The sequence below is a fragment of the Thermobia domestica genome, chromosome 8 (assembly GCF_964235325.1).
Source record: "Thermobia domestica chromosome 8, izTheDome1.hap1.1, whole genome shotgun sequence".
Taxonomy (NCBI): domain Eukaryota; kingdom Metazoa; phylum Arthropoda; class Insecta; order Zygentoma; family Lepismatidae; genus Thermobia; species Thermobia domestica.
This window is the reverse complement of record NC_137461.1, coordinates 94,327,218-94,343,816: the sequence shown is the minus strand read 5'-3', so window position 1 is coordinate 94,343,816 and position 16,599 is coordinate 94,327,218. Positions and strand designations below refer to the sequence as shown.

Sequence of the window (16,599 nt, the reverse complement as noted above, 5' to 3'; positions counted from 1 at the left end):
TAGAATCGACTCACGGTCCAATAGCGAATATTCTGTATTGTAAATTTAATGTAATACAAGCTATAAAGATGAATTATCTTATTTTCTTGCATCCAGAGTGTGAAGCAAATTTGCTGAATGTTTAATCACTTTCTACTGCAATTTAATCTACTTCGTCCGAACCTGTAGTTAGGAGTAGATTAGAATTTGGAGTGTTCTTTTTTTAAAACGATAAGGATAAATCGAATTATATCATGATTGAATATTTTGTCCTCTTTTCTATTTCTTAGTTTCAAACATACAATATTGTAACCGTAAAACCACTGATTTACGTGTGTCAAGTTATTTCCTTTTTTAAATCCTGTTGCCAGAATGGTAACTATTTCCTGTAATCTTTGATGTTGGCTACTAAACATAATTGATCAAATAACTCACTTTATTAGAATCCTCATCAAAAGGCTTGAATGCTGACAAATGGACCATGACTGACAACTAGGGCTCAGATTTTTGTGATCTAAAAAAAACTATGAAAATGTGCATTCACTTATGCCCTAAAAATATCAAAATATGACCTAGAATATAACGTAAAATCACGGAACTTCACATCGCTAGAGCACTTGACACTATGCATCTTGGAACTGAACTGTACTGAGTGATGCCACGTGCTCTGATAAATAAACTCCAATGAATGTAAAATATAGGAGGCCACGGTGATTCCGTAGTAGAGCGCTCACCTCTGGTGTGTAAGGCCCTGATTCGCTCTTAGCTTGCGCCATGCGGGTTTTGTGGTGGACAAACACGGTGTTTTTTGGGGGAAAGAGTCTCCAGTTTTCTTCCACTTTCTTCATTCCACCAGTATCATCCATTTCATAATTACCAGCCGTAGCCTCGATGCATAATCGTATAATCGTGAGGAAAAAAAAGTACTAAATATTTCTTATACTCGAAAAATATCCACACATTCCGTGTAGGAAAATGGGTCTTATCATAAGTACCAGTGATGATTTGATGATCTTAAAAAGAGTGGACCAGGAAGAAATTCTTCCAGGGTCATATCTGCAATCGTACCCAAGTGAATTACCAGTAATACTACTTTCGACCCGTCTGTATTGAAAGCCTCCCCGGAATGTTGGATGGGAAAATTTTCCATCTATATGCAGTAAAGAAACGGAACATCAGGTATTACTGCAGAGGAAGAAACAGAGATTGAGGTGGCAATTTCTCTTTTCGGTGTGGTTGATGCTACATCAGGACAAGAAGATTTATACTCCATACTTTATAGTATTCATTCAAATCCCATTCAAATATTTCTAAGAAAGAATATTCCAAGTAACCTTGTTGCTAAAACTGGTCCATGTTGGGAACATTTCTGAGCAATAAGTGAAATTCGCCTAAAATATGATAAAAAAAATATGCTTTTATATTACTTCGGGCTTAAATATGACCTACAGCTGAAATAGGCTTCAAATATCCATTTATATGACCAATAAAAACATATTCCCCGTCGTACGAGTCTGTGCATATGTTTTGTAGTGGCGCTGCTGTTGTGTTTGTTTTGGCACTGGGAGAAATGGGTGGTGGGAGGGAAGGCAGAAATAGTTTTTGTATTCATTTACAGGGTTTTTCAGGATGTCTTCCTACAAAGTAACAGGTCTTGTGCCTCAGCTAGATCAAATAGTTTTACATATTCCTCGAAATATGTACGCACTACTCTCACGCAAATTTGATTCTGTTCATATCCTTTTGATTTTCTCGAAAACCTGACCATAAAAGAAATTCAAGAAACTAGTACCTCTAGCGATCCTGCCATATTGCTCCTACCACTTGTAAACAAGGAAGTTAGTTCCCAACTTCGCCGCATGCAGAGAAAAATCAGACGAGTAAAATTTTCGTCTTCACAAGAGTCAGAAATGTGTTTATATTTAATTAGTCATGTAAAAAGATAACAGGATAAAAATATGACACGTCATAGAAATCCGAGCCTTAGTGATAACAATTTTCTGGGTGCGTATCTTTAAGTATGCTGTGCCACTGTCTATCTATTCAACTAGGGTAACATTAACAAGTTAGTTTATAGGTGAAAAACAAAACATACAAGATCAAATAAAAATTATTAGTCATTTATTAATTAAACACAAGAATATATAATTGGGCTTAATCTAAACCATTAACATGTATTTACTTACAATTATCTCTCTCATTTCAGTTTTCCTTCTTCATAAAATCCAGAACACTCGTACATGCGTTTTAAAGGGAACATAGTTGTTTCCTTTAAAGTGTCAAAAGACACTAGAGACTTCAATATTTCGGCTTATACATAAACATTGTGCTGACCCCTGCCTTATTTTCGTCTTCATCTACAGAATACTATAATAGACAAATATTTAACAACTAGTGCTTCCCAAAAATGTAGTTCTCTCTGCACCAATCTTCCAACATGAAGGATTGAAACACATCTCGACAACATTTCTCGTATGTTCGTGCAACTTCCTCACGAGATCTTGATAATAATTTGCAGTGATTCTCTGGCCTTCCTTTGCTGAATTTGGGAATATAAGTCGTCCCTTATTTCAGAGTGCTTAAATTGAGTCTATTTAGTCTCAATAAAATAACATTATCTACTTTTTTCATACTATATGCTAATGAATTATCTTCTTTCAAGTTTCGCCATGGATGTTTCGCGAATTCAACTTACAAAAGCAAAAGTTGAATGACATTCCGATTTTAGACATTCAGCTTCCATTAAAACGACAGCAATGTTGATTCTTCTTGCAGTAACAACACTACTACTCAACATGGTGCAAAGCTTGATACGTATGATGTGAGGTCAAGTTCCAATTATTTTTATGAGATTCTTTTTCTATCCGTATCACAACATTGTTAGTATGAGTTTGTTTATACTGCAATGAAGTGGAGTATTCTATTCAAAAAGTTTTTTTTCTTTCTTTTTTTAATAATTTGGAAAAATAGGAGAAGGAGTTTAATAATATATTTGTTGTGTCACACCAAATAGTGTTATTGGATTTTAGTTAAGTTAAAGTTGTGCACTTAATTTTGTTAATTTATTTTGCTTTATGAACCCAATGTTCCTGAATACTTTTGTAATAACTTTATAACGACAATCCACCAAATTTATATAACGGCACTTATTCAAAATAAAGTTCTGCGATGAACCACTAATATATATATAGAACGTCGTTAGTCAAAGGTCCTCAGTTTTTATTTTTATACAAGCAAGGCTACGAAAACCACCATAAAACATTTTACACATTGCATTTTAAATATTACCTTTTATTATGGCACATCACAAATTAAACAAATTCACTCCTTAAATTAGACATGTAGTTCACACATGATGGATCCCGAATTATATCTTATTTATCTTTTGTTGCTATGACAACCAATTTCACATCGTCGAATTATTATATTAACAAAATAGCAACGTATATTAACTGCAAAGAAATTACATCTGTATATCCTTGTTTTTTATATTCTTCTTCTTCCTTTCTTAAACAGCTTGTACATAATTTAAAAGTAAATTCTGCCCAAAACTACAAGTAAGGATTAAAATACAAGTATAAATACAAGTTATTATATAAAAATTACACAATACCGTTACATAATGTCGCCCGAAAAATGGGACTTTAAAAAAAAAATATAAGAAAAAGAAATCCTGGACTGTTGGATATCACATGTTGGTTATTTGAGTTTTCGAATGACCCTCGTATATGCAATAATTACAATTCATATAAACATATCTCATATTTTACTTCTATAACAACAGTATTTTCATATTTTATCTCAACTTCTTAATTAATTTTATTTCAAATATTTATATACTTTAACGTCGATAATAAAAGGGTACATTCAGAATACGGCATAGATGTAATTTAAGGTCCTTTGGTGGCCAATGATACGTAATATAAGTTGGAGTTTAATAAAATTTATATTATTTTAGCGGGCAGAACAAAAAAAAAGTGAAAATATATGACATTTACATATATTTTCACATTCTACATTATATTTTCACGTTCTTTCCTATTTTACATAAGAAAGGATCAAATATAGAACATAGTTAAACAAAATATAAATTGAGTTTGAAATATCGATAATAATCAGAACATAACATATAATAATTAACATTACAACAAAAACTAACACAAGTAAAGAGATTATCATATTAAGAATAAATTCAAAGATTATGTGTTATCCATGTTAACTTTAGTCACAATCTCAGATGGAACTAACGTTTTATCTAATTGCATCCATTTACCTTTAGTATATTTTGAGGCATGCCATAACTTAAGTTCATCAATATTGCGTAAACCCAAAATTCAAAAACTTTAAGACTAATTCGTTTAATACTTAAATGTGTTACGATTATTCATATTATCTTCATAGAATTCAAATCAAGTACAAATAATAAACGGAATCATAACGGTATTTACAATTAAGTATAACAAAAATCAATTGAATACGGTTTTCTCGGACGCCGTAACTTTAGCTTAAGTTACATGACCAACAAATTCATTCAAGTTGCATTGAAAGTCATAAACCGGAATACAGTATTGCGTGTTATTTACCTCTACAGTTCTTTGTTTCTTACTTTGAGAATTTGTACCATCTATGGAATTTCTACGAAATCCAATTCGAGGGAAATTAGATCTAGTGATTACATGCTGCTTAAGTGTAAGTAATCGTACTACACTAGGATTAGGTTCGGTTACGCGATTACTATTACTGTTACTACTAAGGTTAGGTTCGGTTATCTTACCGGTAAAATTAGGTTCAGTTCTCATTCGTTTTACTGGTGGCGAGATGTCGTGTCTCCTAACAGATCTGTACCTATTCTTTCCACAATATTCACGGTTTTTGTTTCCTCTGTGATTAGGTTCGGTTACATTACCGGTACACATGAACCTAACATTACTTTTCACATTGGGATCACACTTTAATCTCACATGGACACTTCGAATTTGGTTTTGATTAAAGTTAGTTTGGTTCAGGTTAGTATTGTATTGCACCATTGATGGATTCTCAAAATTTTGCAATGTCATATCTAGATGATTGAAGTCAACGCATTGCATCACGTTCTGTAAAAGTACTATCGGATTGTTCACTATTATCATTTTGGTCTTTTCGTTGAATGAACAATTCAATAGCTCCAACTCAATCGACCAATCACTACAAGCGTTGATGGGAACACACGTTCTCTTTCTGAATTTCACGAATACTGGAATCAACTTTCTTCCTGCTACATGAACCAAGGTCGTGTACATATTAAACGGTTCTATTACCATTACTTCATCTCCAGAATTAATATCATGTTGGATATACTGTGAATACAAGCAGTCAATAGCATTTACTAAACGAAGATGACCATAACTTTTCGCACATTGATGCATACCAAAATCTTCATTACACGCTGCATCAGTAAGGCAATCAAAAACATTCGAATGAAGAGAGAAGTTGGGATAATCCGATTCAACCAACACCGCATTATGTTTTTGGGAAAACTCAGTAAATTTCACCAATGCAAACTCAGGATCTGCATTTTCTGTTGTTTCTACATTTTCTGTGGAAGGTTCATGTTCATTTGGAGCATTCATGTTAACTTGTGATGACATTTCTTTAACCTGTGATGACATATCTTCAGTGAAACTACGTAGTATTTGTTCCATTTTAAGGTCGCTTTGTTCAATTCGTAGATTCGTCTGGTCGATTTTATTATCAAGTTGTTTCATTTGGTCCATTTGTTGGTTCAATAGATCACCAAAATCCTGCTTTAATTGTCCCATCTGTTGATCGATTTTACTATCAAGTTGGTTCATTCGAACACCAAAATCCTGCTTTAATTGTTTAATGAGATCGGCTAGGTCAGAAAAGTACATTTCCCTGTTACCATTTGATTCTGTTGCATTTCCAATGTTAGGACGACTCATTTTGATATTTCTGAAAATTTTTGTGCCACTCCTTAATAAAGTATACTCCGATTTGATATTTCTTTTAACAAAATCACTAAGTAGCCTTAAAGTCAATCTGCACACATGGAATTTATTATTTAGGAGATTGTCTACGTAACTTCCTACGAATCTCCTAAGGTCCTGGCGGCAAACCACCAAATTTATAAGCACAATCCTGTGGCGTGGACCACCAAATTTATATAACGACACTTATTCAAAATAAAGTTCTGCGATGAACCACCAATATATATATAGAACGTCGTTACTCAAAGGTTCTCAGTTTTTAGTTTTATACAAGCAAGGCTACGAAAACCACCATAAAACATTTTACACATTGCATTTTAAATATTACCTTTTATTATGGCACATCACAAATTAAAAAATTCACTCCTTAAATTAGACATGTAGTTTACACATGATGGATCCGGAATTATGTCTTATTTATCTTTTGTTGCTATGACAACCATTTCACATCGTCGAATTATTATATTAACAAAATAGTAACATATATCAATTGCAAAGAAATTACATCTATATATCCTTTTTTATATATTCTTCTTCTTCCTTTCTTAAACAGCTTGTGCATAATTTAAAAGTAAATTCTGCCCACAAATACAAGGATTGAAATACAAGTATAAACACAAGTTATTATATATAAATTACACAATACCGTTACACCTTTACCTTTCTTTCTGTTTTTATACGAGGATTATTGTCTAAGTAAAATCCGTTTGTGAATACCGTTTGAAATTTCGCGTGCATGTAGGCTTCCGGCGCCCTTTTGCATGTAATCGTACGCTATTGCATTCACTCATTAGTCTGTATGCTTTGTAGTTTGAGGTTAACATTTTTATGGAAATCGATTAGCCCGCCGACTATGAATTACGGTCATCTGGTTCCTAAGAGCAAGAAATATAACAGCTGCGGGCGATAGATATGTGAAATGTGCGGTGGCAACAGTGAGTAACAGTAAAGTTCGTTCAGGGAAGGTCGGGAAACTTCCATGAATCGTGACTGGGAGAGAAATTCGATCATCCGACATAAAGTCCACACCTTATGCCAAATGACTACCATCTTCTGTTATTTCAAAACCTTCGTGGACAACAGTCGTTTAGATACCAAAAAAAAAAAAAAAAACCTACTGGCTATCATCACAGAGGACAGAATTTTGTGAGGACAATATCCAAAATCTCGTTGAGATAAATGTTTAACCAGCAAGTAAATTACGTAAGAAAAAGATAATTTAATATAAGTTCAGAAAATGTGTTACAATGTTTTAAATGTTCGTTTTTATTGCAGAATGGGTTGTCTTAAAAAGCATAACCCGCATATTATTAAGGGTTCAGTTTGTAAAATAGAATTATCTTTGTTTCAAAATTCATGGCACGATATCTTACAGCTCAGCATTAGAGGTTAATAATAGCAGCATTATTTACGCTAGTATTGCTGCCTGTCTGTCACAAATCTCGCTTTCTCCATCTGTTGTTTAAATTGTTTGACTCTTTAGTTAGATAAGATGACCCCATCGACTGTACGAGGAATAGCTTTTTAGTGATAATTAATGTCCGGATTTGTATGTAATTACATATTTTTTCCTTCATATGTAGGTTCGTCAAATCCTTCACCTGTAGGGTGCTTCAACTCAAGTTTCATATTACATATTTTTACATATTTTGACCAATATTACATATTTCTATGGTTTCTACTTTTTTTTTTTTTTTATACATAAAACTGTCTTAAAATTTTGCATTTACTGAAATTTTAATTTAAAATAAAAAATAAACTCTCCAATTGTGCAAGGCTTGCATCTAGATTCAATTTTGTTATGTCTACCTTTTCGTTTCTTTACCGAAAGAGAAATCTCTCTCTCTTTTTTTTTATTTGTCAAACAATGTTTCGCAGAAGTTTCGTCGATAATAAAAGAAATATAAGAAGAAACAAGTAAAAATTCTCCCTCCGGGGTACATTAGCAGCGCCCTTTATTCTCAACTCTGGAGAAGACAGATTACGTGCCTGACAGGCGACTGGCCAGGAAATTCCTAAAATGAAGTCTATTTGATTGTTATCGGAGGTCGGACGGGAAAAAAGATGAAAGCAAATCCTGCAATTCAAGTTAAAACTGTATGCTAGTGTGCTTCCTGGAATTTACTGCAAGAGTTCGTTCCAAGAAGCTGGCGACAATTGCAATATCATAGCAGGTAACCTAAGCTTTTAAAGAACTTCGCTTGTTCAGCTGAATGACAGGGGGACAGTACTCTAGTATTGCAGTTGCAAAACGCACGTGTTCTGTATTGACCGTCGAAGTTAGAAATGGCTCCGGTTGCCTCAACTTTATCCGCGTAATTTTGGTCGTGGGTAACTATCAATGATGCGTTTACTACGGACGGTAAAGTGGTGTTGTGCCAAATGTGTGATAAAAAAAAATTGGATGTTCAATGAAATCTCAGTTAAAACAACATGTACGAAATGCACTACATGCAAGAAGTAAAAATTTGCGAACTACAAAAAAACAAGTACTCTTGACACAAATGCATCAAGATACTTCAGTGAGTGAGTTTTTAAAAAATTTGTGCCAAGCAATGATAGCAGCAAACATTCCTTGGAACAAAGTTCAAGTGCAAAAATTACATGCTTTTCTGGAGAAGTACTGCGGGCGTCGAATTCCTGACGAATCCACTCTTCGAAAGTGTTATCTCGAAGTTTGTTATAGGGAAGCTATACATACCATTAGGGCAGAAATAGGTAGTTCGTATATTTGGATTTCTGTGGACGAAACAGCAGACATTTTGGGACGTTATGTAGCAAATTTAATAATTGGAAAGTTAAGTGAAGATGCTCCATCTAAATCCTATCTTATTGCGAGTAAATTGCTGGAACGCACGAATCATTCCACGATTGCTCGCTTTGTAAACGATGGTCTTAAAGTGTTGTGGCCGGGAGGAGTTCAAGAAGGAAAAGTCCTTGTTCTCTATACAGACAGTGCAGCGTACATGTTAAAAGCGGCTAGAGCACTTACAGTTTTTTACCCTCACTTAATTCATTTTACCTGTATGGACCATGCTCTTCAGCGTGTTGCTGAAGAGGTGAGAGACAACTTTTGCGAAATAAATCAACTAGTTTCTTCCACGAAAAAAAATGTTTGTTAAGGCGCCATAACGTGTTCAAGTTTACAGAGATCAACTGTCAGACGTGCCACTTCCTCCGGAGCCTGTGCTAACGCGATGGGACACTTGGATACAGGCAGTACATTCCTACAATGAACATTTAAAAAAAATTAAGCGTTGTTCATTCATTTCCATCGGAGTCTGCTGTATCAGTTGGCATTGCTCAGAAACTGTTTAATGACTCAAAAGTAGCGTGTGATATCACAATACATAGGCAGCAATTTTGGTTGGCTACCTACAAGCATTGAAAAGTTAGAGACTGTTGGGCGGCCTCTTCCGGAATCTATGGAAATCATAGAGGATGCAAAGAGACTGCTGCAAGATGTGTGTGGAGATGTAGGAGAAAAAGTTCGAAAGAAAATAAATGCAGTGCTGGAAAGAAACCCGGGTTACGACAACCTATTGGCAGTGGTGAAACAAGAACCTCCCCTGAAGATATTTCCCTCAACTACATCCCCTTGTTGAAATACGCTCCTGTTACCTCATGTGATGTGGAGAGATTATTCTCTGCATACAAGAATATTTTATCCGATCGCCGACAAAATTTTACTTTTGATCATTTGGAAATGTACCTTGTAACCCATTCTGCAACAACACACAGTTAAACTGCAGGCACATCTTTTGTAAGTACTTTATTTCAAATTAAAAATGTTCATTAGTGGAAATATTCTTCAATCTTAGTTCAGCTGGTATTGTTTAAAAGATTAGGACTGCTTTCCCTACATGAAATAAATATATATAAAACAATACATTTCGTCTTAAGTTGCTTTTAGTATTTAAATTTGTATATTGCGTATAATTCATTTGAAGATTGAGCCGTGGTGACGGATGCGCATTTAGTGTATAAGGTTCTAGATTTGAAACGGGACCACACCACACCACGTGAGATTTCTGACGTACAAACGCCGTATGCATTGCTTTTCTCGGGGCTTTCCTGTTTCTCTCTAGCCGATTCACATCTTCCTTCATTCGCGTCTGATTTTTATTATCCTGCAATCAGTCACGTCAGTGACGTATGGATGTCTCAGCTGTTCAAGCATTTCACTTCATTGGGGGACTTGCATTAAGCAGGATAAAGTGTAGTAGATTTTCCTTTTTATTTTCATAATTCGTTTAAATATTGAATACTCATACGCGTGTTAATATTACGTTTTCATAAATATGTAACATATTGTAGTGTTACATATTCTTATATAATATTACTTATTTCTTACATTTTTAAGCGATTTTTGTTACATATTTATGTACATATTTAGGTTGTTGATATTACATAAAAATCCGGACTCTAGTGGTAATAGAGAAAAGTATATTCTGTGAGCTAATGAAAAAAGATCAGTCTCTTTACCTGTAGCTTCCAGTAGCACGTGTTCCGCGAACAGTCCCGAATTATTACTTACTCCGTCATCAGTGTAGGTGTTGATATAATATATTCTGTGATTTTGACGTGAGAGACCCGGGTTAGATTCCCGGCGGAAGCTCATATGGTTTGAATCCCACGTAAGCTATAGGTCCACGTCTCATATAGCTTTACTTCTAAAAGGAACGCTAGACTCAAATCCAGTTAAAAATAAACGAAAATATTCTATGATGTAGATATGTTGGTCGTCTCTACTTGTTGTGATGGATATTAGGACTGATTATTAAAATGTTACGTTTTGTTTCAGGTCAGTCAGAGGTGAAGACTGTAGTAAAAACAGCATTAAAGAAGCAACCATCTACAGACACCCCACGAACAGAAAGTAGTTTAAGCAGTGGGGAAGATAGTGAATGTTCTGAAGGGGGTTCATTCCAAGTGCCTCAGGTGGCGACTACGCCCACGGTGCAGCGTCGACGAACTGTTCGAGTAAGAAAAAATTTAAGGTAGGTTAGTGTAAAATGTTCAAACGTTTTCGGAACAATCCCTTCTGGGCTAGGTATTTACACAATAATATAGTGAATAGTAACCACAAACTGTCAGCGCCCTAGGTGAACTGGTATACTGCTTCTCGTGACATAAGCGAAGTCAAACAGTGCTAGGTCTGGTCAGAGGAAAGATGGGGATGATTCTCGTACTCACCAGATAGTGTTGGCATTGCGGTGTCCATCCAGCGCCATGAGAACAATTGAGGAGCTACTTAAAGGAAAGAAATAATGAACTTCAGTGTAGAAAGTCAGCATTAAGTGCGAGAGGAGCCGATGGGCTGTCCACATATCACTCCAAAGGCATGTTGCGCCACGAGTTTAATTTAGAACAGTTTAACCCAAACTAAGCCTCTTTACAATCGTTTTATATTTAGTTTTAATAGTGAAATTCCAGATTAGGGATAGACTGAAATAGAAGCGTTTCGAAAAATGCATAATAATTAACAAAATTCACAAGTAATATCGTAAATAAAATCGCCGTGAAGTTAACTTGAATTGATGTTGTGTTGAAACAGTTGTTTGAAGTAAGATCAAAGAATAAGTGATTAATTTAAAAAAAGAAAGAAAAAGAAAGAAAAGCAGTGGACATTTCCTGTCGTTGGATTTCAAAAGTTACATCAATGAAAAACGTGATTTTCCGTTCATTGTTTCAGTAATCCGTACGATAGTGAAAACCTATATCGAGGAAACTCTAATGTAAGACGCAAGATATTAAGGAAAAGAGGTCGAAGTTCTTCGTTCAGGGTTCCTACTGGTCAGGGAACTCAGGGAAACTAGTGTAGGTCAGGGAAGACTGAAAATCAGGAAAGGCAGGGAAATTTTATAAAATATATTTTTTCTAACATCAATTGTACGCCACTTTTCATCTTAGCCAACCATTATCAGCTACATGAATGTATAAGAAATATCCTATCTTCAAAGTAATTGATTGTCAGACGTTTGTGGATTGATATTAATGATCACAGTATGGGACATTGCTCAGATTTTGTGGGAGATAAGTGTAATATACGTATGAGCAATTGATTACTATGTGTCTCTATAAATTAATGTTCTCATATATAAATATTCACAGTTATTTATTCCTTATATGTCAACGTCATCCGACACCTGTCATGAAAGTCAGGGAATGTCCTGCCAAAGATCAGGGAAAGTTAGGGAAATAGATTTCTCCAAATCAGTAGAAACCCTGTCGTTAAGGTTAGGCCATCTTTTAAAAAAAAGAAAAAGAAAAAGAAAAAAAGGAAAAACCGCAGCGCTACACTCACTTAAAGAGATTTGTTTGCTTAGTACATTTTAATTGGATGATGTGTACTTACTTAGCTTTTCGATTCCAATTACCGTGATTTCCAGCTTTTGCTACTGCTTAGTTTAAATAATTTCTGAATAGACTGATGATTTGCAAAAATTATTCAATAAATATAATCTATTAGTTATACATTGTATGTTAACACTATACTTGATAATCCTCAACTTCAGACCACTTACTTTTCATTAGACTATTTTCGTTTGCCGAGTTGCCGAAGTCTTTGGTAGTACGCCTGATGGCAAAAGTTTCTTTGTCCTTCTGCGATGAGCTTTTGTAAGTCAAAAATTTTCTGCAGGAATTCTGCAAAAATTTTCTGCAGAAGGAACATTAGTGATTTTAAAAATACGCGACGTAAGAAACAGTTCAAACCACATTTATGCGAGTCGTCCGTGCATTGAAGACATCTACACATAGCAGGCATGTTTTTACACTTTTCTGTTGGCTATATATTTTTTTTTTTCCTCTGACAATTTTTCTGCACAGGCGCGGCAAATTTTCTGCGATTACATCGCAGATCGCGGCATGTTCTGTTATAGGGGTAGTAAGAAGAAAACTTTTAAATGGAAACAGATGCTTAAGTAAAACAATAAACAACAAAAGTGAACTAATTACAATCCTTCTACTTTTGTATGATTTAAATGAAACCTTCTGTTTCTTAAATTTCTTGAAGATGGTGGTTTTGATGTATAATTTGAATAGAGGTTTTATTCAAATTATAAAAATCTGCATTTAATATCGATTTTCTATTTTTTATTAGGAAGGATTCTAATGTAAAGATTTTTCACTATTTGAGTGTAGTGTATTCAGCCATGTGTAACACATGGTCCGGGCCAATCCCAGTTCCAGTCCACTGAACCCTTTCATTCGGCCTACGTGACTGTTATTGAAAATGTATTTCTTCCGTAATCTCTTAAATTGAATTGAAATTTTTTTCAACTCTCGATCGCGTAATGTGAAAGAACTTAACTATTATGCCACCAGTAAAAAATGCCTACTCGTGGGAAATTTCTATGTGTGCTTTTTATACTAATTTAAAGATGCAGAATCCAATAGAACTTATCCGTCCATGGTGTCATGACAAATATGACCTCAGGTTGGAGTCTTTGAGGTACCGGTTATGCCAATGGTAAAAATGCTCCTGACCTCATGGACAGAGAACTTTCAAACTAGTTCCATTGGATTCAGGATTGCCAAATTAGTATAAAAAGCGCACTTAGAAATTTATCTACGCGTAGGCACTTTTTACTAATGTCATGATCGTTATTTCTTTGCGAGTTCTCTCGTGGTTAGCGTATGCTCCTTTGCTTGAGAGATCCGGGATCGATTCCCAGCGTATCTTCATGTGGTTCGGATCCCACGTTAGATCCATGTCTCATATAACTTCACTGCTGGAAGGGACGCTAAACTCAAAATCAAATCAAATCAGAGTTATTTCTTTGTCTTCCATGACTTGGCAACGCTGAGAAAACACAAGCCAACGTTTATCTTCACCTTTAACCTCTTCCACAGGACTTACGGTTTGAACCTCATTTAGGTAAAGCTCACGCGCCCAGTCCGGACGCAAGATGATCTTTTGTTTGCGATTGATTTTGATTTCCCATGTATATAGGATGTCTGCTTATTGTTGTTCGTTAACTGCTTGTGTGGTATCCTATAGTGTTATGCATATTGTGATGTCACCTTATTAGGCTTTCGTTAATAAGTTTATCTGAATGAATATCGGTCACCTATAAAATAAAAGAAATATTGAAATTACTTCTTTCAGTGCATGTGGTTTTCTTTAAAATACATCACAATGGTTCAAGGTGAGTCCGATTACGGTGTTACTTGGATGTTTCAAGTCTGTTTCTCGTACTATATTTCTAATTGTGTTGTTACAACATCAATGTTTTCTATTAAATCCAAACATAATAAGCGACAGAGAACAAAAAAAAAATCATAAGAGGGTTCGGTCATACATTTCTGTATACTTGTCTGCCACATGTAAATTGTTAGCAACGAGTGAATAGTTTGTAGATTGCACACTTAAATATCATACTGACACTCATGTATATCATATTTATTCAATTATAAGCCGACACTGATTGTAAGCCGATCCCTGGCATTCAAAAACTGAAGAAAATAAAGAAAAAATGAAATTTGTTAATGAATCCTACTATGAAAAAATAGGAATTTTAGGGGGGCTAAATGCTAATGAATTCTGATGTGCTTTTTATGCAAAGAAATTTATTTTTCTTCCTGTGAATACGAAATCCAAATATGAACAATATGAAATTTAACACTCCTTTTGTGATAAAAAGTAGAATCCACTACAATTAAAAGAAAATCCTCAGACTTGGCAACATTGAGTTTAGGTGATGGAAAACTTACTTTTGGCAGCTTCTGGCGATATTTTTCGAGAGTTTCTCCTTTTTCGTCTATAAAGGGTGTCGTGTACTTTGCTGCCTGTGGTAATGATACCGATTCGAAGCTGAGGATCATTTTTTGAACCAAGAAAAAAAGTTTAAAAAGTCGATTTCCAATTGTGTAAGTACAGTATTAGTAGTATTAGTATAATAACAATGTGTTACTATTAGTACAGCCACTATGTGCGTTAAATAACTTTATCATAGTTATATTGATAATCTACATTGTTAATAATGAACGTATCTAAAATATTCTTCTTTTGTTTATGTAAGGTGGATCGCTCAGCATCACTGGGTTCCGAAGCTTTCTATTCGAAGTAACCAAGACAACCAGAGAGAACAAGAAGAGCGTGTCATGAAACAAATATCTGCGTTCCTAACAAGAAGAACTTGTGGAGATATTCCTTTACATTTTTCACGGCATAAATTCCATCCTTTGAACCAGCCAGCGGGAGGCTCGTATGTAAAGCTTGAACAGGAATGGAAGGAAAAAACAGTAGCTTTAAAACCCAAAGGCAAGCCAGGAAGATGATAAGATGTTTTACTATTAGTTGAATTAATTTCAGAAAAACACGGAACTTGGCTGTAAAATATGAATTCTTTGTCGTGAGGAGTAGGTACAATATACTCAGCCAAAATAGATCTTGAAAAAATATCCTTTGTTATTAATTTATTTTTTGTGAACTATCTTCATGAAGTCTTTTGTATGTATATTTTTATTGGACCGGCAGTGTAAATGTGTACATTCATTGTGTATTACAAGTGATGCTATATATTGTTATTAAACAAATCTTTCTGTTAAGTCAATAAAAAAGATAGAAGCCATGTTATTCTCTGTATTGATTAAAATCTGTTGTTTAGGGAAAGGCTACAACTGAAGCATTTTCTGATGCGCTTTGTTTATAAACTGGATAAAAGATTGAACAGACATTTTCTGTTATCCATTGGCACCGACTACATGGGGGCAAAAGAACGTATGGTCCCAAGGAACTGGGTATATTTATGGGTCATGCAGCATACGTATACAGAGGCACGTGCTTGCATGCATAGTACACACACAAATAAACTGTAAACTGTACTGCCCCAATGGAGTTTGGAAAACTCGGCTGGTGCTATTATCAACAAATGGCAAATTGGTGTTTTTGTGAAAGTAATGTTAAAACGATAGACTTTTACTTACATGCACTATAATATACCACTTTAAAACATGTCTAATGTAGCATTTTGCTACAATCTAGATAGGGCATATATTTGACATTTTATCTTATAGGATTTAGTGTCATGGTCAAACTAGCTAATCTCATGTTTTTCAGTGGAGAACAGTAAAACCTAAGTTTAACCATAGGTCAGTTATACACATTTAGGATACATAATAATAATAATAATAATAATAATAATAATAATAATAATAATAATAATAATAATAATAATAATAATAATAATAATAATAATAAAACAATATCCTCTGTGTATTTTTGTAAGTTTTGTCCTCAGTTTTCGACTGAAAATCGTATGACTTGTCCATTAAATAGGAGTGAATTTTGAAAAAAAAAAAATAAATAAATTTCCAGTTTAATGTCGCACATTATGTGCTTTAGATGAGGCAGATGAACGAAAAAAATTCGTAGAATGAGAATGTGGAAGAAAACGAGAGAACCCGAGAAAACCCATAAACGCGATGTTATCCGCCACAAATTGTCATGGTATGGAATCGAACCAGGGACCTATCGCACCAGAGATGAGTGCTCTTCAACTAAGCAACTATACCTTCTAGTAAATTCTAAAAGTGCTGAAGAGAGAACTGGTGACGATCTTTAATTTTGTATCGTCAAAATTGGTAGAAATCCAACTGAGTACTGTATTGAAGCTTTGAATATGGA

General features: G+C 34.6%; 1 protein-coding gene across 5 annotated transcripts in view; it reads left to right on the top strand.

Annotated features, from left to right (window-relative positions):
• LOC145693088 (SANT and BTB domain regulator of class switch recombination) overlaps window positions 1-15,544 on the top strand; it is a 75,313-nt gene extending 59,769 nt beyond the window's left edge. For all 5 annotated transcript variants that reach the window (XM_081768772.1, XM_081768773.1, XM_081768774.1 and 2 more), the window contains exons 10-11: window positions 10,771-10,966; window positions 14,993-15,544. In XM_081768772.1, coding sequence (XP_081624898.1) covers window positions 10,771-10,966; window positions 14,993-15,251 — 455 coding nt within the window. In that variant the 3' untranslated portion in view covers window positions 15,252-15,544. The remainder of the gene's footprint in view (window positions 1-10,770; window positions 10,967-14,992) is intronic.
• Window positions 15,545-16,599: the final 1,055 nt, after the last annotated feature.